The sequence below is a fragment of the Camelus bactrianus genome, chromosome 21 (genome assembly GCF_048773025.1).
Source record: "Camelus bactrianus isolate YW-2024 breed Bactrian camel chromosome 21, ASM4877302v1, whole genome shotgun sequence".
Taxonomy (NCBI): Eukaryota; Metazoa; Chordata; class Mammalia; order Artiodactyla; family Camelidae; genus Camelus; species Camelus bactrianus.
The window spans coordinates 25,429,442-25,454,992 of NC_133559.1; the positions used below are offsets into that span (position 1 = coordinate 25,429,442).

General features: G+C 43.5%; 2 protein-coding genes across 3 annotated transcripts in view; one reads left to right on the forward strand and one right to left on the reverse strand.

Moving 5' to 3' along the window:
- Positions 1 to 26: 26 nt before the first annotated feature.
- NPHS2 (NPHS2 stomatin family member, podocin) lies at positions 27 to 15,875 on the reverse strand. 2 transcript variants are annotated; one of them, XM_010954915.3, is made up of 8 exons: positions 15,424 to 15,861; positions 13,586 to 13,689; positions 10,398 to 10,470; positions 8,698 to 8,780; positions 6,129 to 6,332; positions 3,549 to 3,604; positions 2,124 to 2,202; positions 27 to 973 (listed from the first exon to the last, which is right to left on the reverse strand). In XM_010954915.3, the coding sequence occupies exons 1-8, from the start codon at positions 15,695 to 15,697 to the stop codon at positions 695 to 697; spliced, it is 1,152 nt and encodes a 383-aa protein (XP_010953217.2). In that variant the 5' UTR covers positions 15,698 to 15,861; the 3' UTR covers positions 27 to 694. The 2 variants fall into 2 exon arrangements, with proteins under 2 accessions (XP_010953217.2, XP_074205976.1); XM_074349875.1 differs by lacking the exons at positions 2,124 to 2,202; positions 3,549 to 3,604 and having other exon boundaries at positions 15,424 to 15,875.
- A 9,444-nt stretch (positions 15,876 to 25,319) lies between these two features.
- TDRD5 (tudor domain containing 5) overlaps positions 25,320 to 25,551 on the forward strand; it is a 68,308-nt gene continuing 68,076 nt past the window's right edge. Inside the window, exon 1 of the mRNA XM_074349876.1 lies at positions 25,320 to 25,408. The gene's annotated coding sequence lies outside the window, so the exon portion shown is untranslated. The remainder of the gene's footprint in view (positions 25,409 to 25,551) is intronic.

The following is a 25,551-nucleotide window of genomic DNA, read 5'->3' on the forward strand; positions in this document are numbered from 1 at the left end:
TCTAAAAAGGAGTCTCCATAAAATAATTCCTTTAAAATTCTTTAATTGGGTATCAACTTTATATCCAGCCCAAGCACATCTCTTTTTCTTTCATTCATGCAGAAACATTTAAGTGTTACTGTGATGCAACTCAGTCATCTTTGTTATGTGCAAATACATGGGGTGGACCATACAAGATTGGGTGTGGTGAGGGCAGTAAATGATTAAGATGTGCCTTCAAGGAATTCGTAGGATAGTTGGAGAGAAGCTGGCATCTTAAGTACAAGATTACAACAGAGTGTGATCAGCATAACGACAGGTGCATGTAGAAAGGGCTGTGGGAGCAACAAAGACCTTCCCAAAAGGGTCAGAGGGCATAGAGCAAAAAGGACACTTGGACTACATCTTCAGAAGTCAGAATTTAGCCATATATATATATAGACTCAAAATTCTTTCCAAAGTAGAATACTATCTAAAGCTCTTTCCCATAATTACTCTGATTAGATGATCTGCCTGAACATGTTATACGGGTTCCCTGTCATTGCATGATTTCACTGCCTCCTCATGTGTGTTGCTGCACTGTGACTTCATGCACTCCAAGGGCATTCCATATGGCAGTCGAAGAAAGGGCAGGAAGTGAAGACAGAGTGCCTCGCTCAGGGATGTGGCTGTTATATGGCAGCCCTCTTTGCAGGCACACTAGCCTTGTCTCCTCCTATAACATGGGAGAGTCTTTCTTCTTAGGATTCAATGGCTCAACAGGTTTGGAAGGATTTGGGAGGGGGATGCCTCCTTGAGTTCTGTTGCTTGGAGAAGATAGGAAATTTAGCAAGTCAAATGGTAAAGGTAGAACCACTGTGGGAGGTTTCTCTGTGGACAGAGATTGGAGGGTGTGGAGGTACCGAAGCTGAGCAGCAGCTGGAGTGCCTGATAGGATCTCGGCCGCCATCCTCAGGGACTCAGAGGCCGCCTTCTCCCCTTCTGCAGCGATCATCTAGACAACAGGTGTGAACAAAGCAAAGTGATCTTTCTTCTTTGCTCCATGAAGGTTTTAATCACTATTCAATGTGACTCAACAAGCAAGCACTAGCATGTGACAGGGGCTGCAAAGCACAGCAGAGCAGACTGTCTTTTCTCCTCAAGGATCTTGATCTAGGGAGAGAGATTATACTATGAATTGTAATTAGGGGCAGAATTTGCTAAGGACCATGACAAGTATAGATGAAGTGTTAGGGGAGTTATGTCTGGCAGGCCTTGAGAGATGAGTAGGTTTCGCCATAGAGAGAAAAGGTTGGCCAGCATTCCAGGCAAAGACATGGAACCCTGAAAGAATGACTCCCAACTCAGGTCAGCATTTCAGGAGAAAAAGCACCACGATCATCACCCAAATGTCACCTTAAAGTGGACAGAGAGGACTGGACTCAGAGATCTAGAGGCAACTCTGCCCAGAGGATCACCTTCCTCCCCTCCCTCCTCCACCAACGCTCCAAAGTTATCCTCCCTCTTAGGTAGTTAGGGGTTTTTCTTCACCTACTTTCTGTTCTTTAAGAGAATTCCTCCTCCTCTCCAGTCCTCATTTCCCTCTTCCCAACACCCTTCCCACTCAGCACCTCTGTCCTTTGCTGGAAGCCACGTCTGTGCTGCTCACTGGCACAGCTGAGTGGAGGCTGTGAGTGGCACAGCCTTGTCCCAGCTCTGGCGTTGAGGGAATCGGGCCCTGATCATGGTTGTCCCTCCAGAGCTTGTGCAGAGCTGGGGATCAGGTGTGGGTGTTGTTAATCTGGAGGTGACAGGTGCCAGGGAAAGATGCCAGTGCAAGAGATGAGGGATGGAGTGTGGGGAGATGCCTTTAGGGAGAGAGTGACAGCAAGAGTCAAGGAGGAGGAGGTCACTGTCACCAGCAGCTTCAGAGAGAGAGGGAAACAGGAAGAGAGACGTTGCATTCGTCAAGCTATTAGCACACATTAAGAGAGCAATTTTAATAGAGCGGTGGGGGCATAAGCCAGACTCCCCCCAGCGCCTGGATGAACAGGTGAGGAGCGAAGGGGAAATGTTCTCCATGAGCAGGCCTTCTTTTGGATTCTCCGGGCTCCTAGGAGAGCAGCTGTGCAGGGGTCGGGACAGCCTGCTCAGGGCTGGCTCACCCGCACTTTGGCCTGTCTCTGCGCCTCAGCTTCCACCGCCAGCGAGTGCTGCAGCCCGGCCGGCAGCCTCACATCCTTACTGAAAGACAAAGCGCGTGGGGGTCGGCAGGTGTGCAGCACTGCCCTTAGCCGCTGGGGCTTTCGTACAGCCCTGCCGCCTCTGCCGCCATCCCTTCGTGCTGCACAGCAAGTTCTGATTTCACAGAGGTACCGCCCAGACCTCAGCGCAGACGGTGGGCAGAGAAGAGCATCTCAAGGGTTAGTGCCTCAACTGCAGGTTTTTTATATCACCGATGCTATAGTAGAGCTATGTTTTTCTCTTTCCAAGTAAAACAAATTTTGTGTTGATGTAGTACGATGATTCGATGATTTTCCCACTTAAAGTTTAATCTAAATCCCAGCTATTAAATTTGAATAATGAAAAACAGCCCCAAAGAGCCATGCTATTAATAATAAGGGAAACCATCGAAGTTTATAAACGAGAACTGATTTTGAAAAGGGTAAATCTGACCAAATAAGAATAATACTTTACGTAGCACATAAAAGATACAAAATTGTATTTGCCCCCGATGGTAACTATAAAAAGTACAGAGACAGAAAACAATCTGGCAGTTCATCAGACAGTTAAATACGGAGTTACCATAGGATCCAGTAATTCCACTCCTAGGTGTATATCTCAGATAATTAAGACCATGTCTTTTCACACAAAAGTTTGCACGCGAATGTACATTGCAGCATGATTCATAACAGCCCCAAAGTGGAAACAACCCAAATATCCACCAACTGGTGAGCAGATAAACAAAATGTGGTATGACCACACAATGGAACAGTATTCGACTGTAAAAACGAATGAAGTACTGACTCATGCTACACCATGGATGACCCCTGAAAGCTCTATGGTAAGTGGAAGAAGTCAGACACAAAAGGCCACATATTATGTGGTTACATTTATATTAGATGTCTAGAATAGCCGAATCCAGACAGTGAGAGTAGATTAGTGGTTGTCAGGGGGCTGGGGGGTGAGAGGGCAATGAGGACTTTCTGCTTAATGGATGCAGACTTTCTTTGGGGGATGAAAGTATTCTGGGAATTAGATGGTAATAGTGGTTGCACCACTGTGAATATACTAAAAACCACTGGGTTGTAATTTAAAATGGTTAAAAATGATGAGTTTTATATGAATTTTATCTTTAAAAGAGGTTAAAATCATTGGAGAGAAAATATGAAAGTAATTTGTCCAGATATTATAGGTGTTGTGATATGGCTATGACATAATAGGTTAAATTTCTTCTCTTTCTTCCAAATTTATGCTAATATGGCTACAGCACTCATTCAACGAAAATAATTTTTCAAATAGAAAATTTTAAATAAAACCCAAATATTTCCCTTTATCATATTGTTCTTCCTGGTTAATCTCCTACCCACATTTCTGTTCTCTCCACTTGGATTCCCCAAATACAGGTCACTGAATCCAAGGCAACCTGTGGAGGGAAGAGTTGAGATGTCAGTGAGAACCTCTGGATGGGAGGAGAGTCCCCCTGTGCACTCATGGCCATTGTTCTGTACTGAGAAAGCACATTTCTTCTGAAAGACTTTGCGTACTTCCTTCCCTGTTTCATTTTAGCGTTGCAGTGCCTTGCAGAAAGTTGCTTCACATGCACAGTGCCACACAATAAATATTTGTGGCATTGAAGATGGTGTAGTAAGCTGACTAATGGCTCCTAAAGACATCCATGCCCTAGTCCCTTGAACCTGGGAATGTCACCCCAAAGGAGACTGCAGGTGTGATTAAGTTTAAGGATCTTAAAATGGGGCGCTTATCCTGGGTCTTCCTGGTGAGCCCTAAATGCAATCACAAGTGTCCTTAGAGGAGGGAGGTGGAGGGAGATCCAACCACAGAAGAGGAGAAGGTGATGTGATGAGGTTGCAGTGTTATGCTCTGAAGATGGAGGAAGGGGCCACAAACTAAAGAATGCAGGCGGCCGCCGGAAGCTGAAAAAGGCAAGGAAATGGATTCTCCTCTCAAAGCCTCCAGAGGGAACCAGCCCTGCTTTGGCCCAGTGAAACTCATTTGGACTTCTAGCCTTCAAAATTATCAGATGTTAAATTGGTGATGGTTTGAGCCATCAAGTCTGCAGTAATCTGTTACAGAAGCGATAGGAAATAATACAGATAGTGTATTTGTGAAATCTGTTCTAAAATGCATTTTTTTAGAGAACCAGAGTCTTTAGTCTCTCTCTCATATGAGACTCTCTTCCACATAATATTCCCTTGCAGGTGCTTTTCCTTCCTTCTGGCTTGTGGCACCCGTCTCCCCCACCTCCCCATCCCAGGATTGGGAAGAAACGGAGTGCAGGTTCTGAAAAGGAGGGGTAGGACATGGAGCAACATGTGAGCCATACTCTTTTTCCCTTTTAACTTATTTCTGATTATTTCTTAGTGGCTAGATAAATAGTTAGCTTAGTGCATAGGGAACCCTGAGAAGGCTAATTTAGGGGGTGGATGAGAGGAAGGAATGTTGAAAAAGGCTTCACAGAGGAGGTGGTGTCTTAAAGAACAATACGATTTTGCCTTTGGGGAAGAGGGAAGATTCTGTGCAGAGCAACAGCCTAAGAGGAGGCATGGAAGCACAGAAGTGCTGAAGGCTGGGGAAACACTAAGTGGGCTGGTGTATTAGATACAATTGGGGAAGGACGGCAAGACGGGAGGCTACAACAGCTGGGTCATTTATCCACTCATTTCCCCCCTCCCTAGAAAAAAACAATATCTGGCTGCTGTGTGACAGCCCTGTGCCAGGTACTGAGGACAAAAAGATGAATGAAATATGACCTCTGACGTTATGGAGTTCATGGTCTGGGAAGACAGATGTGTGAAAATATACATTATAATTCAACATATCAAGGGTGAGCTTGAATGTCCAGCATCTGGACCTTCCCCTGTATCCGCTGGAGGGGAGGGGTGAGCCGGACGAGAGGCTGAAGGAGGACAGAGGGGAGCACCTGTGAGTGGTCTTACAGTTCCAGAGCAGCAGCTCCCCTGCGTCTCTTATTCCTCTCGTTCTTACTCTCTTTTCAGCTTCTCTTAGTTCTGAATTCTCCGCTTTTCCACTAGGATGCTAATCCCAGTTACATCGGTAACAAGTTGGATGAGTCACAAATATCTGGACACGTCGTTTTCTCAGCCGAGCATCTGCTCGGTCCCATCAAGCACAGTCATGATCAGCGCCCTCCATCCTCAGCTCCTTCTAGGGGAGGTCCTCCTCCAGCTGGACACGACCCGTAGCCTCCTCACTCAGTTCCGGGCCGAGGTGCCCCCGGCCTCAGTGACAGGCTGGGTCACTGGTGGTAACCGCCACTTGACTGGCCCGCTGCCCGGAGTCCCGCTCTGCTCTCACCTCCCTTCTGGATGCCTTTGCCAGCTTGTCTAGGTGAGAATCCAAGACGCCTGCTGGGCTGTGGGCCAGGTTGCTCAGCCTGCTGCCTGGGAGGCTGCACCTGCTCTCCTCCCCCTCCTCTCAGTCCAAATCAACTAAATCTAGATGATTTGATTGAGTAATTAGTCACGTAAGGGTCTGTGACATCTTACCTCTTTTTATCTGAAAGTCTTATTTGAACTTATCATTATTTCACGTTGCTTGTTTTTCTAACTACATGTAGACTCCCAGGAACCATTCCTTATCATCTGTGTGTCCCACCAACTCCTGTTTAGCCCCACCATCCCTGCCAGCTCCCATTCACCACCGTGTGCTGTGTGGGCACTTTACAGGGAGTCTAAAGCCACTAGGGGAGGTTGAGAGCAAAAACCATGACAATCAGGCCTGATCGGCACAAATCGGTGACTATGAGGCTCGGGGTCAATCTGGCACCCTCTTACTCAGCTGTCAGTGGGATAGTATGTTTAACAGTGAATGCATGACACACGGAAGATTCAATAAATTGCCAAGAAGAAAGGCATAGAAGATAAAAGGGTATTTTGACATGCTCAGTGTTAAATTTATCTAAGTACCTTTACATCTTGAGCAATGCTCTTCCTCTCTAGAAGAATTTCAGTGAGGGACCGATGTGCTAGGAGACGCTTCATGGTGGTCTGCACAAGGAACTGCACAGCTTTGGACACGTGAGCAAGACTGCATAGGAGAAGAGAGGCATTCTCCAGCCGGTAGTAGCAGACGGCATCTACCTCCATTACAAACATGTCTTTGGTTACAACCTGGGCAGAAAAAGAAGTTTGGATGACAGGCCTGGTTCTTGGGCTCCTTTCCCACACGGGGACAGAGGAGCTAGATGTGTCCAAAGGATATTTTCTCAGAGTAAGATGATGTCAAGAAAAAAGAAAGAGCAGTTGGCCCACCCTTTAATCAAAGTAGACATTTTTTGGAAAATTATGGAGTTTTTATTAAATACACTGAAGAAAGCACAATTTAAAGAAATCCCGTTGTAAATCCTTTTGTAAAAAAAAATTGGGAATAATTTTCTCATATGAAAACATTCAGTTGATTGTGTATCAGGTCTTTTTAAATCAACGCCAAAAAAAATCTGCTAAAAGAGAACACGTTCTAGGAAAGAAACACTCTAATATGTTGAGTGTATACTTAGAGGGCAGATTGGTGAGTCACATCAAAAGCCCTAAAAGGTGTATGTGCACAACATTTCCATTTTTAGACATTAATCACAAGGATATATTTTAAGGATTTAGCTGCAAGGATGATATTCACAGCATTGCTTATTGTAATAAAAAATTAGAAATAACTGAATATCAATAATAGAGAATTAGTCGAGTAAATTCCATAGTTACTCTATTCAATTAATTGAGTAAAATAGTTGAGTAAAATCCATACAATGAAATGCTATGTGTCTTCAAATAAAGACGGAGAAACATAGCTAATATGTGCAAAGATGGTAACAATAGATTGCTGAGTGAAAAAAGCCATGTTTTATAAAATGGTACAGATAGTATGATCTATAAATACCTGCCTGTAAATATAACCACATGTGTAGAAAAGTCTGAAAAAATACATTCCAAAATATCAACTCTGTGGGTAATAGGATTAGGTGTAAGTTTTATTTTTTATATTTTATTATCTAAAATAAGCCTTTTAAAACTATATCATTTTAATTTACATTTCTATTTACCAAAAGAAAGAATAAGAGCCTCAGACTGAAGGTGGGAGACAATGTAGGAACGGCTTATAAATTTGAATCAGTAACAGGAAAGTCTAGATGTCATTTCTATTTTTCTTTTAACTTTTAATTGTGGTAAAATACACACAACATCAAATTTACCATCTTAACCATTTTTTAAGCGTACAGTTCCGTAGTGTTAAGTACATTCATATTGTGCAAACAATCTCCAGAACCCTTTCATCTTGCAAAACTGAAACCCACTGAACAACTCCCCATTCTCTCCTCCCAGCAGCCGCTGCAACCACTGTTCACTTTCTGTCTGTCTGAATTTGACTACTCTAGGTTCCTCATATAAATGGAATCATTCAGTATTTGTCTTTTGGTGACTGACTTATTTCACTTGGCATAATTTTCTCAAGATTTATCCATGTTGCAGTATGTGCCATAATTTCATTCCTTTTTAAGGCCGATTATTATTCCATTGTAGGTGTAAACCACAATTTGTTTATCCATTCAGCCATCAGTGGGCACTTGGGTTGCTTCCACCTTTTGACTACTGTAAAAAAATGATGCTATGAACATACATATACAAATATCTCCTTAATTCCTTGCTCCCAGTTCTTTGGGGGTATATATGCAAAAGTGGAATTGGTGGATTATGTGATAATTCTATTTTTAATTTTTTGAGGAACTGTCATACTGTTTTTCTACAGTAGCTATACCATTTTACATTCCCACCAACAGTATACAAGGGTTCCAATTTCTCTACATCTTTGCCAACACTTACATTTTCTGTTTTTTTCTTAATAGTAGCTATCCTAATAGATGTTAAGTGGTATCTCATTGTGTTTTTGATTTGCATCAAAAATTGATTAGCGATGTAGAGTATCTTTTCATGTGCTTGTTAGCCATTTGTATATCTGCTTTGGAGAAATGTCTATTCAAGTTTGTATTGAAATGCCTATTCAAGTCAAGAATATATACTATATACCATATATGGAGGGAAATCTGCTTTATTCAAAGTCAACTGATTTAAATATTAATCTTATCTAAAAATACCTTAACAGGAACATCCAAATGTATTTGACCGAATATCTGGGAACTGTGGCTTAGCCAGGTTGACACATAAAATTAACCGTTATAAAGGCCTTTTCCCATTTTTAATTGGGTTGTTTGCGTTCCTGTTAAGCTGTATGATTTCTTTGTACATTCTGGATATTAACCCCTTATCAGATGTAATATTTGCAAATATTTTTTCCCATTCTATATGTTGCCTTTTTATTCTTTGATTGCCTCCTTTGAGATATAGGAGTTTTAAGTTTTTGATGTAGTCCATATTTCTCTTTTTCTTTTCTACTTTTGAGCATAAATAGTCATTTTCCTCTGGGCCAGAGTTGATAGCTTGACCAGGGAAAATGTAGAGAGAAAGCAAAATCTATCACTTGGCTTACCTCATGAAAAGGTATCTCCAAGGTTTGGAGACGAAGGTCAACTTTGTGATAGGTATCCAGGCAGGGCAAAAAGAAGAAAAGGCCTAGAAGAGAGGCAGGGAGAGTGACAGGTGAACGGCCAACATGGAGGCCATTTGAGGTTCACTTTTTTGGCATCAAGTTGCACATTGCATTGCTTTTCTTAGTCTCCAACCACACATAAACCATTATGCCATCCTTTCTCCACCCCTATAGTGTGTTGTTGGTAAGGTTACCGTATAATTTGTTGTTCAACCTGGAAAACTTTTGAGGGTGAAAAGAGAGCACGATTACAACTTACACCAGGACAACAGGCATAAACAGGAATTACCCCTAGAAAAATGGGCTATGTGGTCACCTTGGTCATGGTGCTGACCCATTCAGCTCTTGGGTTACATGTCTGTCTCCTTCACCAGACTTAAATTCTCTAACAAGAATGTCTTATGCATTATTGTTAGCCTTGGTGCCTAACTCAGTGCCTTTTAGGTTCTTTGTAAAATTATCATTGAATCCATGTGTGTACAGACTTTACAGTCATCAACCTCTATGTGACATTTCTTAAAATGTGAGCCCCAGAGGTAATCAGAATAACCACATCAAGATACTAGCCTTCTGATTGGCTAATTAATCCTCACCCACCCAATGTAATGTATAGGATCAATGTGCAGTCAATATTTTTAGATTGATTTATTGAGATTTTCTGAAAGCCCATTGGACACTGTTGGCTTCCGCAAGAGCCAAAGCTTTGCTGGAACCAGCAGCACCTCACTGAGCCCAGGACCCCTCTGAAAAGCCACCCAGCTACTAGCCCTTCTCAGCCCCAATTAAGAAGGGTGCCAAAAACTAGAACCAGAACAAGGTGATCCTTGTCCTGGAACTAGAGGGCCTAGCTCTATTTTTGTGTGGACCTATCTGCTGGTTATGAAACTTCAAACTCTGATTTGTGTCTCCTAGTCTGGTCTCTATTCTCTGCCTGTGTCTATAGACCTGACTTGGAGCTTGTACCCTTTCCAATATACACACAGTGGGACTTTGCTCCTTCTCATGTCTTCCTGGCTGGCTTGGATCTCCAAACTCCAACTATTAGAATATTCAGACTAACCATACTTCTATCTGTGCCCCATAATCAGCTTGGACCTCTGGACACCAACTCTGCAAGATTTTGAGGTTCTGGAGATAAAAGACCGTGTCCCATTCATCCATCTTGTACCCCTCGTAGTTAGACAATGTCTACAACACAGGAAGTGTTGAATCTGTATTTCTTAAACTCCACCAACTGAGGGTAAATTTGTTACATGGACGCTGAACTTTGCCTGTCTCACATGGTTTAGTCTGATTCCTTGGATTCTGAATCAGTTCAGCTTTGCTCTAAGAATCCACAGGACTCAGACCACATACACACTCTACTTAAACCAGTACCTGGCCAGGGGTCCAAAGCCTACTTGCTATTTCAGCCAGCCTGGCTCTGGCATTTGGCTCTCCGAATCCACTCCCTTGGACATGATAAACTAGTAGTAATGCCCTCTGAAGAGCTTCTCAATAACCTGTGTTACAAGTAACAGATTAGAAAATGAAGATATCATGAATCAAGTTACTTCATGCAATCTGAGGTCCATATTACAAATATGCATGGATGGAAGAAATTGGCAAGCTTTCTGGGGGGTAACAAAGATGGTTCTCACCAGGGCCTTTGGCTCTTCCAGGAAGCAAATGTCCCAGTCGGAATATAATTACTCTCTCATACTCCTGTACAACCTAAAGGGAAATTTAATATTTTTAATTAAATTTAATACTCCAAGAAAGAAAAATGAAGTCTTCAAAAGACTTTGGCATGAGAGTGATCTGAGGTATAAGAAATTTCTTGTTTTGAGAACGAGGAAAGAATTTCTGTTAATACTTACATTTCCAAATTATACACTTAATAAATGTAGAATTTTAGACACCAATGAAAAGAATATTGGTCACGTTGGTTTTTGAGCCCATGGATAGAATTTTGTTTAAAGAGTCATAGTTATCTAAAAAATAATTGCTTCCACCAAATCAAAGAAATCACAGCATATTTATTTAATCTTGTGTTTTGCTGTAGCTGATGCATTACTAGCTTTTACACGTATCACTCATTAACTATTTAACAGACCTTATGGACCTGATGGCAACCACGCAGGTGCTCAGATGATTGATCAAGAAGAGCCTGCAGCCAACTATGTTTCCTGTAGGAGATGAATTTCCTATTCAAAGATACAAATAGGTTGAAAGTAAAAGGATGGAAAAAGATATACCACACAAAAATTAACCAAAAGAGAGCAGGAGTGACTATACCAATATCAGACAAAATGGAGTTTAAAACAACACACAAAAATGTTATTACTAGTGATAAAGAGGGACACTGTGTAATGATAAAGGTTCATCACATTAGGGAAGTATGACAATGATAAACATATATGTACCTAAAAACAGAGTTCCAACATGTATGAAGCAAAAGCCAAAAGAACTGAAGGTAGAAATAGACAATTCAACAGTAATAGTTAGAGACTTTACTATCCCACTTTCAATCATGGATAGAACAACTAGACAGATGATCAATAGGGAAAGAAAAGACTTGAACAACACTACAAACAAACCAAACCTAACAGATATATAAGCATAACTCCACCCAACAACAGTGGAATACACACTCCTCTCAAGCACACACGAATCATCCCTAGAGTAGGTCATATGGTAGGCGATAAAAAAAAAAAAACTTCAATAAATTTAAAAGGACTGAAACCACACAAAGTATATCCTCTAATTACAATGGAATGAAATTAGAAATCAATAACAGAAGGAAATTTGGGGAATTTACAGATTTATGTAAATTAAACTACATACTCTAGAATAACCAATGTGTCAAAGAAGATATCACAAAGGAAATTAAACAACTCTTTGAGATGAATGAAAATAAAAACACAAGATACCAAAACATATGGGATGCAACCAAAGCAGTGTTTAGAGGAAATTTTATAGCTGTAAATATCTATGATACAAAAGAAGAAATATCTCAAAATAAACTCTAATTTTCTACCTTAAGACACTGGAAATAGACTAGCAAACTAAACCTAAAGTAAGCAAAAAGAAGAAAATAATAAAGATTAGAGTGGAAATAAATGCGACAGAAAATAGAAAAGTAATAGAGCAAATCAACTGAACCAAAAGTTGGGTCTTTGAAAAGATAAACAAAACTGACAAATATTTAGCTAGACTGACCAAGGAAAAAGAGAGAGGATTCAAATTACTGAAATCAGGAATCAAAGAGGAATGACAGAGACATCACTACTGTCCTTACAGAAATAAAACAGATTATTAAGAGAAAATACTATGAATGATTGATTATATGCCAACAGATTAGATAACTCAGATGAAATGGAAAAATTCCTAAAGTTATAAACTACCAAAACGACTCAAGAAAAAAAAAAAGACCAAAAAGACCTGGAAATAAAAGAGCAAATTAATAGTTTAAAAATTTCGCACAAAGAAAAGTCCCAGACCAGAAGGCTTTACTGGTGAATCCTGCTAAACATCTAAAGAGGAATTAATACCAGTTCTTCACAAATTCTCCCAAAAAATAGAAAAGGAGGGAAATATTCCCAGCTTATTCTCTGAGATCAATGCTACGTTGATACTGGAAAAGACAGAGACATCACAAGAAAACTATGAACCAATATCTCTTATGAACATAGATGCAAAAATCCTCAACAAACTACCAGCAACCTGACTCCAGTAACACATAAAAAGGATTATACTCCAGAACCAAGTGGGGCTCATCCTAGGAATACACAGTTGGTTAACATCCAAAATTCAATGGTTGTAATATACTGTATTAGTAGAACATAGGGCAAATACCATGTACTCATGTGTAATGGGTGGAGAAAAGGCATTTGACAAAATCCGACAGCCTTTCATGAAGATGAAGGAGAAGAAGAGAAAGAAGAGGAAGGAGCGCTTGCAGGAGGGGTGACTCTGACCACAGCCCCCACAGCATCTGTAGTGTCCCGCCAAGGACACGCTCTTCCCTGACAGCTCTGGCCAGTGACTAAGAATGGCAGGGCTACAAGGGTCTGGCTGTTTCTGCCCACTGTGGGACTCATCTAAGAGGCAAACTCTGCACTGGAGTTCTCTTTCAGCCTGGCCAAGGCTTTCTTGGAGGTGTACCACAGTCTGAGGCTCTCTCTGTCCAATCCTTCCTTCCCCGTCTCATATCACAAGTGTCAGATCTGCATTATTATCTGAAGGCTTTCCCTGCCTACTCTTATCCTCCCTCCCCTTAATCCCTCACAGGCAATGCCTCCCCATAAATCCCTTGCACTTCTAATTCCATCTTGGCATGTTCTTCCTGAAATGACACAGGTTTTCATTCACTTCAGGGACAGCCATGTGTAACCTCCTGTGGGCCCAAGGTAATTGCCATTTGTGGTCTATAGTAGCTGCCTGAGAAGCTTCCTGGAAGTGTCAGGAGTGGGCATCATGACCTGCTCTGGGCTGGTCTTTGTGTTACAGGGTGTAGATGAACTGGGTGTATCCCCTGTCCTGAAGGGGCTCTCAGTCTAATGGCAGAGATCAGGTATCCACAAATATGACATTTGTGGTAAGTGCTAGAAAGGATGTGAAAGGAGGGTGACCCGAGAGCACAAGGAAGGGAATGACAGTCTGGGGGAGTCAAGGAAGGCTTCACAGTTACACGGGAGCAGGTACAAAGGAGTAGGAGCTCTCTTAAAAGGTGAGTGGGGGTGAGGGCATTCCATGCACAGGTACCAAAACACAGAAATGAGAGCGGACATCGTCTGGTCAGTGACAGGCACCAGGAAATTACTTACTGGGTACACATGGATCTCACCTTTACGCAGAACCAGATGGAAAAAGGGAAGGTCACGATAATGAAGAGCAGGGATGTGAGGACAAGAAGCCACTCACAGGCCCCTAAACTGGAAGACTTGGTACCTTAAAAAAAAAAAAAGAGCATAAGAATAATTATATGAACTTCACCAGATTCCCTGACTAGCGCTTGTTAGTCCAGCCCTTGGAATTAGGGTCAGAGCAGTTTGCAGACTTTGCCGGAACTCGAGTGAGCTGGACATGAGAATGGTCAGGTCACTCTGGGGTGCTGTCTGTATGACACAGGCTCCTGGAAAGACAGCAGTGGGTACACTGGAACCAGCACAGAATCTGGGCACAAGTTCTGCTACTAACTGAGGAGGAGGAAGGGACATTCTTGTTTCTGCTCCCCTTTCCTCTGGGAGCCACAGAAACCTCCCAGACAAGGGCTCCGAAAGGCGGCCTCATCTTTCATGGGACTCAGCCATTGCTTGGGGGTCTTGGACTCTTGTCCTTTATGGCTAGACTGAGTGAGGCCCACAAGCTGAAGCTACTAGCCCAAGGCCATAGCTAGTTGATGGCAGAGCTGGTACCGTGGCCAGAAGTTAGGAACAGCACCCTGCAAGGATGGGCTTTTCATTAAGACTGCTTACTCTGAAACCTGGCTTCTCCACTTTCCAGCTGTAGATCTTGGGCAAGTTACTTAATTTCTCAGCATTTTTTTTTCTCATTTGTGACATGGGAATGATAGTACTCAGTAAAATACCTACTGTGTGTCTGGCACATAGTAGGGGCTCCAAAATGGGGTTCCCTTTCCCTGCCCAGCTGATGTGGTCTGAAGCACAATCCTTACAGACCTCTAATCTCAGCATTACTGTAGCATTGAATCCATAACGCTTTAATGACTAGAAATTTCTAACCACTGAAAGGGCAGAATTAGGCAAAACAGTTCTAACATGGTCCACATAGACTACACTTCAACTGCTGGGAGCTTTCTCAGGTCATAGCTTTCAATGCTGGTAGCCAGGAAATAAAATTTCATAGCAGCAAGTAATATAACACACTATTCCTTATCTACCTTCCTTTAAACCTCCCTCATCCTATAATTAAGGCGTAATGAGTTTTTTTCCCTCTATTCATCATAAAAAGGATGGGAATAAAATAAATTTATTCTTAACAGGAGCTTCACCTGCAGAAGCCAAAGAGACACCTTTCCTGGTGATTCCCTTTTTTGGTCTAATTTACCTCTTTTAAAGGTTGTACAGATTCTGCTCTGAGGTTTTCTGTTTTTCTCCAGGCTTTGGTGAGGGTTAAAGCCCTCCTGTGGCTAGCTGAGATTTAAACTGAGATCTGGCTTTACTTGGCTCTGCTGGCTCCCCTTCTTTGATCACCCCAAAGAAAGTGCAAAATGCTTTTAGGTAAGTCTGCGGGGTGGGGATGAGGAGAGAAGAATAAACTACATAGTTGCCCAGAACCAGCTCATGCATGTCCTTCCTTAAATTAGGTGCCCATATACCCTCCCATGGCCACAAAACCAGCTGCATGGTTCCTCTGGCACGTTTATTGGTTCCCAACCTGGACCACACTCCCTCCCACCTCCCATCCACGGCTGGCCCTTGAAAACAAAGGTATTTAATTGGTGTTTTTATTCCTTCTGATGCATTTTGGTCTCCACCACTGAGGGACTGGTGGGTCCTAACTCATGCATTTCATTTCCTGGGAATCTGAGCAGGCCCAGGAGGCTGCTCTGGCCTCGATGGTTTCGGTGCTGTGATCCATTGTACCTAATCTGACGTCCCCTGAGTACCACTTGGAAAGGCTGTACCCTCTCCCAGGGCCTCGACCTGCCGCTGTACGTACCTTCCTCGGGCCGCTCGCTCTCCAGTAGCGCCACCACCTCGGTGCCCTCCTCGCCGGAGCCCCGGACCTCATCCACGTCCACCACGGTGGCTGCCGGCGCCCGGGGCTCCTCCCGGCTCCCTGCCCGCCCGAGGGCCGGCCGCTCGGGGCCGGCATCCCGGCGCCCGCGGTCTCCGCCGCCCCTCTCGGCCTTCGACCTCTTCTTCTCCTTGTTGGGGGACCCGCCGCCTCTTCCGTGGGCCTCTCTGGAGGAGCTCCGAGCCCTCTTCTCCATCCTCAGAGCGGCCGGCGCCGCGAGCGCAGTCCCTGCAGAGTCGCTGGCGGGGATGCGGGGCGCGTCCCGGGGGGACTATAACGCCCGCGGGCGGGGGCGAGACCCGGGCGATGCGCGGGCGGGACTCCGCTCTCGGTGAAACGGCACAGCTGTTCCTCAGAGGCGCTGTGGACGGAGCCCGCCCCTCCCCTCCCCGGGACTGGGTGCCCACCTCCAACAATGAGTTTGTGTGAAAGCCCTTGTGCCAGTTTAAGGCATTTAAAAATGTGTTTCTACAGATGAAACTTTGAGCCGAAATACCACAGAGGCCCTCAAATCGCTGAAGGTGTGATGGCGCTTTGCTTGGTGGTTTGTAAATATCATAATAGAACGCGGTGTGCGGTCCTGGCGTAAGGCTAGAGAGCTTAAGGGAACAGAAAAAGTCGTCAAATTAGGGTAACTTTAAGGTGAAATTAGAAACTTCTTCCTAAGCACCCCTTTCCCCTTAAGGTCTCCGCAAGGGTGCCTTTCCCCTCTCCCTTAATTTATTTTATGCCTTGGCCCTACTCTTCCTGCTGAGGCTTTCATTCGAAGTGGTGTTGGCAGAATACTCCCGGGAAGATTTACATTTTATTTTATTTTTTTTAACATTTTTTATTGATTTATAATCATTTTGCAATGTTGTGTCAAATTCCAGTGTTCAGCACAATTTTTCAGTTATTCATGGACATATACACACTCATTGTCACATTTTTTTCTCTGTGAGTTATCATAACATTTTGTGTATATTTCCCTGTGCTATACAGTGTAGTCTATTCTACAATTTTGAAATCCCAGTCTATCCCTTCCCACCCTCCACCCCCCTGGTAACCACAAGTCTGTATTCTCTGTCTGTGAGTCTATTTCTGTCCTTTATTTGATTTACATTTTAAAAGTGGAGGAAGGAACGTTCTTTCAGACCTCTCTCTCACTTATATATCTTTATTATTTTTTTTACTAATTTATTATTATTTTTATTAATGCTTAACCCTGTTGATGATGTAATGCTTCTTGAAGAATCAGAAGAGAAGAGATCTGATTTAATTTCCGTTTTTAGGAAGTGGACGCTTTTGTCCTTGGTGGGGGGCCCCTTGTTCCCATGCTTCTTTGGTGAAGGCAGGAGTTTTGCTTTTTTTTTTTTTTTTGAAACTGTTTATTTTCCACCAACCTATTTCCATTTTAAGAGTTTGTGGGAAGAACAGCTTAAGACCACTCAGTGATTGTTATGACCCACTCAATGGCCTGAGCAGTGGGAGCTGCAGACCAGTCTTCAGTGACAGGCTGAGCACACCAGTCTTCAGTAGGGAATTGCTGAAAAGGCACAGAGGACACCTGCACGCCTTCAGACCAGTCTGCCACCTCAGGTTGAGTAGCAATGAACTCAGGAGGTGGAGCTGTCCATTCACCCTGAAATTCCTCCTTGGTCACAGCCTTTTCAGCTGCGGCCTGACCTTCCTTTTCAATCTCTTCAGGATTTCTGCAGGATAGAGACCAGGCGTGACCTCCCATGGGTGTTCACGGGAGATGCTGCAGTGCATATGCAGAGCCTCCTGGAGCAGCCACCACATCAGAACCACTGAGCGAGGTCCCTTTTTAGGATGTCATGGCAGGAGCCATCAAGCTGGTCTGAAAACAGAAAGGCCAAGTAGTGCCTGAGAGATCCAAGTAGAGTAAGACATAATGCAGAAAAGCAGAAAATGCGGGTCATTTAAAAATTTTTTTCACCTCTCCTAAAAGCTCTCATACATTAAATCATACTTTTAGCAAGCATTACTATCAAACTCCTCTCATTGGGCCAGAGACCCCCTGTGGTGTTAAGCAGTTGGTGGGGCGGGGAGGAGGTAATTGCCACTCATGAATTTTGCTTTTTTAAGGTTCACTGGCCATGCTGAATCCAGCAGCAGACTGGGGGCGCTGCCCCACCTGCATCTGAGGAACCTGAAACATTGAATAGATCTATTTCTTTTTCACTCTCTAGTAATAATTTGTTTCTTGCTGAATGGGAGGTTGGTCTACATAACCATTCAAACTAGAGATTTATAACTCTAGCTCAGATCACATTATGGAAGAAATAATGTTCACTAATTTTTAAATTTTTCAATAGTTCTTGAGTTCACATAGTGATAGTTTTATTCCCCCCTCTCAAAAAATGTTACTAAAGAATGAGGACCTGAAGTAACTCAGACCGGGTCTGGAAAAAGTATTCCACTACTTTCTTCCATTTATTCCAAGTTAGGCCACTGGGGATAAAGTAATTAAAAGATTAGTAATAAAGTAATTTAAGTAGATTTGTTTTTTTACCCTCTAAAACTGATTACTGTGTGGGCCACATAAGGGAGGACTTCCTCTCAAGTGCCTGACTCAATTAATAGTTCCTGCCCAGAGCACCACATTGAGAAAAATTCTGAAGCTGCATTTGGCCCATAGGGGGAAAAGTATCATGATTATTTAGTATTCACTCAAAATTAATAGTTGCTATTAAACATAGTTTCTTTGTCATCCTGTAAAAATTTCCCTATTTGGAAAAGCATAGAACTGTAGCATTTATTGATTTTTTTTTCCTGTTACAAATTAATTTGATCTAGAGCCCTAACTGTAGACTTAAACTAAAGTTGCACCTCAATTTTTGATCCAAGAATCGGTAGGGTATCTGGCCAAATGATATTCTCAAAGCTGTACACTGCCTCCCAATACGATAAATGGGTTTCTTCCAGGAGAAAAATTGATGAGAAAAGGCCCTACTTGGTGGTGGAGCCCATGTTGGGCATTTGTTCTGCCTGCTTTGCTATAGGGCCACTGACAAGTTACATAATTGCTACTTCATTTTTTATATCCATATATAACAGTAACAGAAGCACCTGCTTATAACACAGGTCTGTTGGGATTATGAAGGGTCATGACAATATCTGAGAAACTGCGTAACATTCCACGTTTAAAAAGTCAACACAGCATCTCACAGGCGGAGGAGTTGAGGAGCGCTGAGGTAGCAGTGTGAGTCTTTAGCTGGCTGGCCTCATCTACTCTTGTCATGATATTGCTGTTTTCTTTTAGATTCCTTTTTAATTGAACATGTTGGTCATCCCTTTGCTGACAATATTATATGTACACATCTTTAAACTCTTAATACTTTAGTCCTTGTTTGGGTTTGTTAGGAGGTTGACCTCTGTGGGAATGGAGTTACTAGAAGAGGGGGAGGACCAATTAAAGTTGCTGGCTTTGCAAATGGTGTTCGTGGAAAAAGTGGTTAGTTGAGTTTATGACACAAACAATTGCACACATGTTTCAGCATGTAACAGAGTGCTTTATGTATGTTTTCTATTTTTTCATCTAGAGTTATAAAAGCATAAACTCCAAGGTTTGATATTTAATAACAATAAAATTAAAAATTGGGGGAAAAAAGTTACTGGCTTTGAGTTTGTTTCCAAGACAAAGGTCGTGAAAGATCTCATGGCTTTCTAAATTAATATACTTAGTCCCATTTAGTGTCTTGGAATTTCATATCCGCATGGATAAATGAAGAGTGAATATTGATTTATATGACTTATTTAATGGAAAAGCTGGAATTCATTATCACTAGACAAAATTGCAAGTTGTAACATTTTAGAGCTGGAAGAAACTACAGGAATTTGACTTTCTCAATTTTTAGATGGCAGTGAGGCCAACCAGGAGAGCACAGCAGTGGTCTAGGAAAGTGATGCTGATGCGAGTTGGATGCTGGCTTTGGCAGTGGGGACGGATTGGATTAGGAAATATTTCTGAGGTAGAGAATCGACAGAATTTGGTGACTTCGTGGGGTTATGAAGAGGGGGATGGTGAAGGATAAAAGACTTGAGAAAGATGGAGATTTCAACGTTTACAGGCTGAGCAGTTGGTCATAACTGCCGGTGTCTCTGTCAGACCCAATTTCCCTAATTGTACTGCTCTCAAGCATTTTATGTTCCAGCCTTCCTTTGCCTGGAGATGCAGTTATCCACTTGTCAGGTGCAGATAAAACTAACTTGACTTTTCTCTCAATTCACTTCACAGATGCATAGTAAGCACCTACTATGTGTTTAGTACTGATCACCTCTGAGATTGTAAAAGTAAGACATGCCCTTGAGGAATCTATAGTCTAACAGGGAGAAAGAGGTATGTAAACAGATAGGTGTGATAAAGTGTATATGTTATGATAGAAAGATCTTCAGCAGGGTTTCTCCACCTCAGCACTGTTGACATTTTGGACCAGATAATTCTTTGTTGTACAGGACTGTCCTGTGTACTGTAAGATCTTCAGCAGCATCCAGGGCCTCTACCCACGACTAGATGCCAGTAGCACACATCCCTAACCCTCCTACCAGTTGTAGCAACCAATAACATCTCTAGACATTGCCAAGTGCCCCTGGTTAAGAAGCACAGATCTATATGGCAGCATGAGGACACAGAGGAGGAGTAATTCTACCTGGCTGGAGTCAGAGGAGACCCAGTTTGAGCCACATTAAGAGATGGGTGGGTGATCCTCAGATGAGCTTCAAGAACTGGTCCTTCCAACCATACTAAATGGCTACCTGAAATTCCCAAAGCTTTTTGATAAGCTTTAAATATTTTTTGTCACCATGAATGAGAAACGTGTTCACACAATTTTACGTTTTAATTTATGTATTTATTCATTTTCCAGCGTTACTGCAGTATAATTGACAAATAAAAATTGTACATATTTAAGGTGTACGTATATATTGTGAAATGACTAAAAAGTTTTAAAAACCATTTTTTAACACTCAATTTACAACGGTTGAACAAAGAACTGAACATTTTCTTTCATCAACAAATGTAATTTTGATATTTCCTGTGATGATACAAGTGGATTTCAATCCATTGAGCTTTTCCCTAACGAGTATTTCAAAACAATGCTGAAACTTGAGGGCCCAGCACGCGCATTACTAGTTAAGGGCAAGGGCCGCGCAGCTAGAGCGGAGGCGGCCGGAAGCGGCGGACGCGCGGGACGCTTTCAGGAACCCTGCTCCCTCCCGCGCGCTCCCCGCCCCCCGCGCTCCCCGCCTCGCCCCCTGGCCCCGCGCGCTCCCCAGCCCCCGCCCCTGCGCTCCCACCCCTCGCTTTACGCTGCGCAGACTCTCTGCGCTCCCGGACGGAACTTCATCCACGGATGCGCAGGGGCGGCGCTGGCGGGAGAAATAGGTCCTTGGCAGCGCGCAGCTTCTTGCGGTAGACTCAGTGAGTGTTGAATGGCAATTACCCTGCAACCTGGAGGCCTGTGGGCATGCCAGCTGACCCCGCTTGGTTGCCTTGTGGAAAGACTGGGCGGAGGTTACTTTTGACTGGAGGATCCCCAGCGCCTCCTTTTACTCCAACCCTCAAGCTACCCTTATGGGCAGAGAAAATCGGTATCAGACTGCACACCTGTAATCTATTCATGGCACGTGAGGCGGGAGGAGCTGTGGTTCTCACTTTAGCGGGCATCAGAATCACCTGGAGGGCTTATTAAACCATTGCTGGACTCCTCCCCCCCCCCTTCCCCTACCTCCACCTCCCCCAGGTTCTGGTTGAGCAGGTCTGGGGTGGGGTCTGAGAAATGGTATTTATAACAAATTTCTAGGTTATTCTGCTCAGGAACCAGAAGTTGAGAATCACTCTCATAGAGGTTAAACAAAGGGTTTTCTAAATACTTTTAAAGCAGCCCCTTCTCACTCCCCCTTGCCCTGGTATTTATATATATATATATGCTTTTTGTCTGTCTTTGGTAAGATCCAGGAGAACAGGGACTTTGTTTTGTTGTTGTTGTTCAATCTATTAGAACATTGGTCTGGCACATAGTAGGCGCTAAAAGATATTTGTTCCTTGAATGAACATGCATTTTGGAAGGTATCAGCCAAAGCTGAAGCCATGAGAGTGAAAATCGTCACTCAGAAAGAGGGGGAAGAGTAAAAAGAAGGGCCAAGGGGAGATCCTGGCAGGCACGAACGATGGAATAACAAATAAGAAATAAGAGCAGAAGGCTAGGCGCCAAGCCCAGTCCAGCAGCAGCAGCATAGACACCCACAGAGGAGAGATTTTCAGAAAGGGAGGGGACACCAAGGGTAAACAGCAGAGATCATCTGAGAGAAAAGATTGAAAAATCCTTAAGATTTGTCAGTTAGAAGATTTGTCATTGATGATTTAGGTAAAACTAACTTAAGATGTCCAGAGTAGCAGGCTGATGGCTTTGGACTGAGTAGTAAATGGTGGATGAAAAAGTGGGGAAAAAATGAGTGTGGACTGTTTATTCAAGGATTTGACCATGAAAGAAATGGCTAGAGGGTGTAGGTGTAGGTTGAGTTTCTCTCTCTCTCCGTGTCTCTGTTGTGTGTGTAAGACAAAATTATGCTCTAATCCTTTTTACGTTAAAGGAAAGGAATCTGTAAAGAGATACTGAATATATGACTGTATAATAATAACCAAAGGTCATGGTCCTAGAGGAGTTGGGGGGATAGACCCAAGAGTAGGAGGGATGGCCACTCAGCCTCTGAGACCAGGAAGAAAGATATGGGGGCGGGGCTGATTTAGAGGCTGGGGCTGAAGTTGAGGGGTTTCATATATGAGAGCCTCCATTTTCTCTGGGAGTCGGAGCAAAGTCACTTTCTAGTGGTGAGGCAGGAGTGTGTCAGAAGTTTAACAGGGATGGCAAAGCCGTGCAGTGATTGCTGTCAGAAATAGAATTGAATAGTGACATCAAATGGCCCCAAACTGGGCATGATGTTAAAAAAAAAAACAACACTTGGGGAGGTAGGAGTGCTGTCTTTGTTCTATCATGAACTTCTAACACTTACTCCCTCACTGTGTTTTCAAAAGATTCTCTCATACTTGTCAAGAGGCATATATTAAAGCATCAGAAGCTTAAGACACACACACACAGAGAAACTCATTACTGGCTGTTTTCTAAGGCAGGAATGCTGGTAGGAGCAGCTGCAATGGAAATACACTCCCAGATGCAAGCAGGGTGGGAGGAGACCAGGTAGAGGCAGTTATTAAGAGGAGAAAAGTGGACTCTGGTCATCATAATAGGCTGCAGGATGGAAAACACGTTGGTCTGACTCACAGAGCTCTCTGGTTGTGGTATTTTTTATTATTGCAGGATTCCAGGGAATGAACTCAACACACAACCCACTAAGTCTTTTTGATTTGTGTAACTACAAAAGTAAACAAAACGCAATTCTAGATTTGGGGAATAGAGACCTCTCGTGAGTGAGAGACATGACTTGTCTCTATTCCCAGAACTAAATCAGATCCCAGACCCAGAGCCTCTTCAGTGTAGCCTAAATGTTCTTAAAGAAGAATGCTATTGGAATGTTGTACCTAAGTACTGCAAACCTTCATCCCAGCCTTTCCACAAAGGCCTTGCTTTCCCTTATGGATAACTGTTCTGGAAAAAAAGAGGAACTCAAACTTTTCAGTGATTATCACTACTTTCAAACATTAACTTCTGGGACCCAAAGTGTCATCGCTTGCAATCAACATTCTGAGATTATAGGGGTTAGGAGATAAATGAATTGAGTTCTTGTCCAAGTTCACCTTTGGGCAGGGCTAGTAGGCCTGTGAATTCATCTATGGTTAGTACCCTAGTTGCCAAGTAAATAGCTGGAATAGGTAATCTTAGCTACTGATAGGATTCGTACATGGGTGCATTCATTGAGTCAGGTTTATTCTGGTAGAAAATGCCAAGTGAAGTACATCAAAAGCATTACCACATACCTGGAGAATTGCAGAGGTGTCACCATCAAAGGTGCGAAAGGGGCTGGTGTGATGGTTCCACCTCATTCCCACTCACTTCACAGGTTAGCCATCACGTACGTCTGACAGGTCTCAGAGGGTGACAGTACATTATTTCAAAGCCAAACAAGTGATGATCCCAACAGTAGCTACCCTTCCAAATGGGGTCTCCTGATTGAAGCAACTCAGCCCCTGACAGTTTGCAGTTGTTGATCTGGGATTTAGCTCGAGTGTCTTTGTGAAAATCTCTCTTTTCACACTATGCACCAATAACTTTCTAGATTCAGTCAAAAGTTTTATGTTTTTGTTGCCTATTACTCTGTTATATCCTTGTTCATTTCTATCAGTTTTTTCACTTGGGGACCATAATTGTACCTTTCTCAGAGTAACTGGGAAGAAAATGAGATAATCCATGTAAAAGAGCATGTCATAAGTACTCACTATGTGTTATCTCAGATAAATGAGGATGAGAATCTGGGATAATACGTTTTTTCAATTCATTGTTCATTTTACTGGAGCCGTTCTCAAGTTATGTAGTGAGAGCATAAACTTTCAGAATCCTTGCGTGTCTGAAATGTCTTTCTTCCACTTGCGTGCTGATTTGGCTGGGTAAAGGATTCCAGTTTCAGCTTTGAAGTTATTGCTCCATTGAGAAATCCAATGGCAACCTAATTTCCATTGTTTTCTAGGTAACCTATTTGTATAAAAAATCTCTTGATTCTCTTTCTCCTAGTTTCTGTCTAGGATGGGATCTTTTTTTCATTAGTTATCCTAAGGATTCAGTGAGTCCATCTAATCTGAAGATGTGTGTTTTTCTTCAAATTTGGGTCATTTTTTTCCTTTTTTAACCTCCAACCCTCAACACCGTTCTGTTATTTCTGTAACATTGGTCATTCAGATGCTGGAGTGTCTGGATCCATTCTTCATTTTCCTTTTTTTCTAATTTGCTATTTAGCCCTGCCCATTCTCCTAGAAACCAGCTCATCTCAATTTTCTGTCATTCAGAGATTCCTCAGTATTCTTAGTTCATCGATGGAACATTTTTGTTGCCTAGAGTTGGTTTTTTGTTTTTTTGTTTGTTTTTGGTATTATGTCATAGGATTTTATATGGAAGATAAGGTAGATGTATGTGCTCTGGTTTCCTTCTTGATTCTAATTCTTTGGTTATCTTTTCGTTTGTCTTGTTCCTTTAATTGGAGTGTACATTTTAAGGTAAAAGCCTTTATACTATGCCTCTCTATTTACCTCTTAAACTACAAATACACCCTCTTCTTTAGTTTCCTAGCTCTTTTATCTCCAGTGGCACCTGGAATGTTCTCCACTCATTCGGGAAGCCCTCCTCACCCCACCCTCCTCTCTTCTGGGAGCCTAAGTTGCATCTATCTAACTTAGCACTGATTCTCCAGGCAAGCACTGGAATTGCCTGAAATTTCCCCCGAATAGACGTAGACCTGCTGAATCAGAATTTCTGCTGATCATACGTGGGCATTTTGTTCCCCCTTAAATAAGGTCCACAGGTGATTCAGAGGCACAGGCAGGTTAAGAAGCTCGCAGGCTTCCTCTCCTCCAACTGCCTGCCGGTCGGTAGGGTGGGACGGCCCCCTGGCCCTGCCGAGGATGTGGTTGGAGAGGTTCTCCTGCCGTGGCCTCATCTCATGTCTTCCATCCACGTCGAAGGAGGTAGGTGCCGGCCATGCCAGAAAGCTGCCGAGGCTGCCTGGGAGCCCGGCGACTAGGTTGGAAGCCAGGCTGGACCCGGCGCGGCCAGGTCTGTCCAACGGTCCCACTGGCCGAGCGCCCTCGGGGCTGGAACGCGGCGCCCCCGGCGCGCCCCCTCGGGCGCGGGTGCGCAGGCGCGCGGGCCGCCGCGCGGCGCTCGGCCTCGGCCGCTAGTTAGGGGAGCGCCTTTGACTTCGTCAGGCCCGCAACGGCAGCGCCGGCGCCGGTGTCAGGGTGAGTGGCGGCCGGGCGGGGCCGGACCGCAGACGGCCGCTCCGCCTGCCTCCCTCCCGCCTGCCCCTTTCTCCCGGGGTCGTGGGCAGGCGGCAGGGCCGCCCCCCACTCCTCCGGGGCCGTGAGAGACGGTGGGGGTGGGG

Excerpts from the sequence above, each read along its gene's own strand:
- NPHS2 (XM_010954915.3), bottom strand. The coding sequence starts at position 15,697 with ATGGAGAAGAGGGCTCGGAGCTCCTCCAGAGAGGCCCACGGAAGAGGC. Across the intron at positions 6,333-8,697 it reads TGGAGATACCTTTTCATGAG|GTTGTAACCAAAGACATGTT; the intron begins GTAAGCCAAGTG and ends TTTTCTGCCCAG. Across the intron at positions 2,203-3,548 it reads CAAGTGGAGAGAACAGAAAT|TAAGGATGTGAGGCTGCCGG; the intron begins GTGGGTAGGAGA and ends TTTGTCTTTCAG.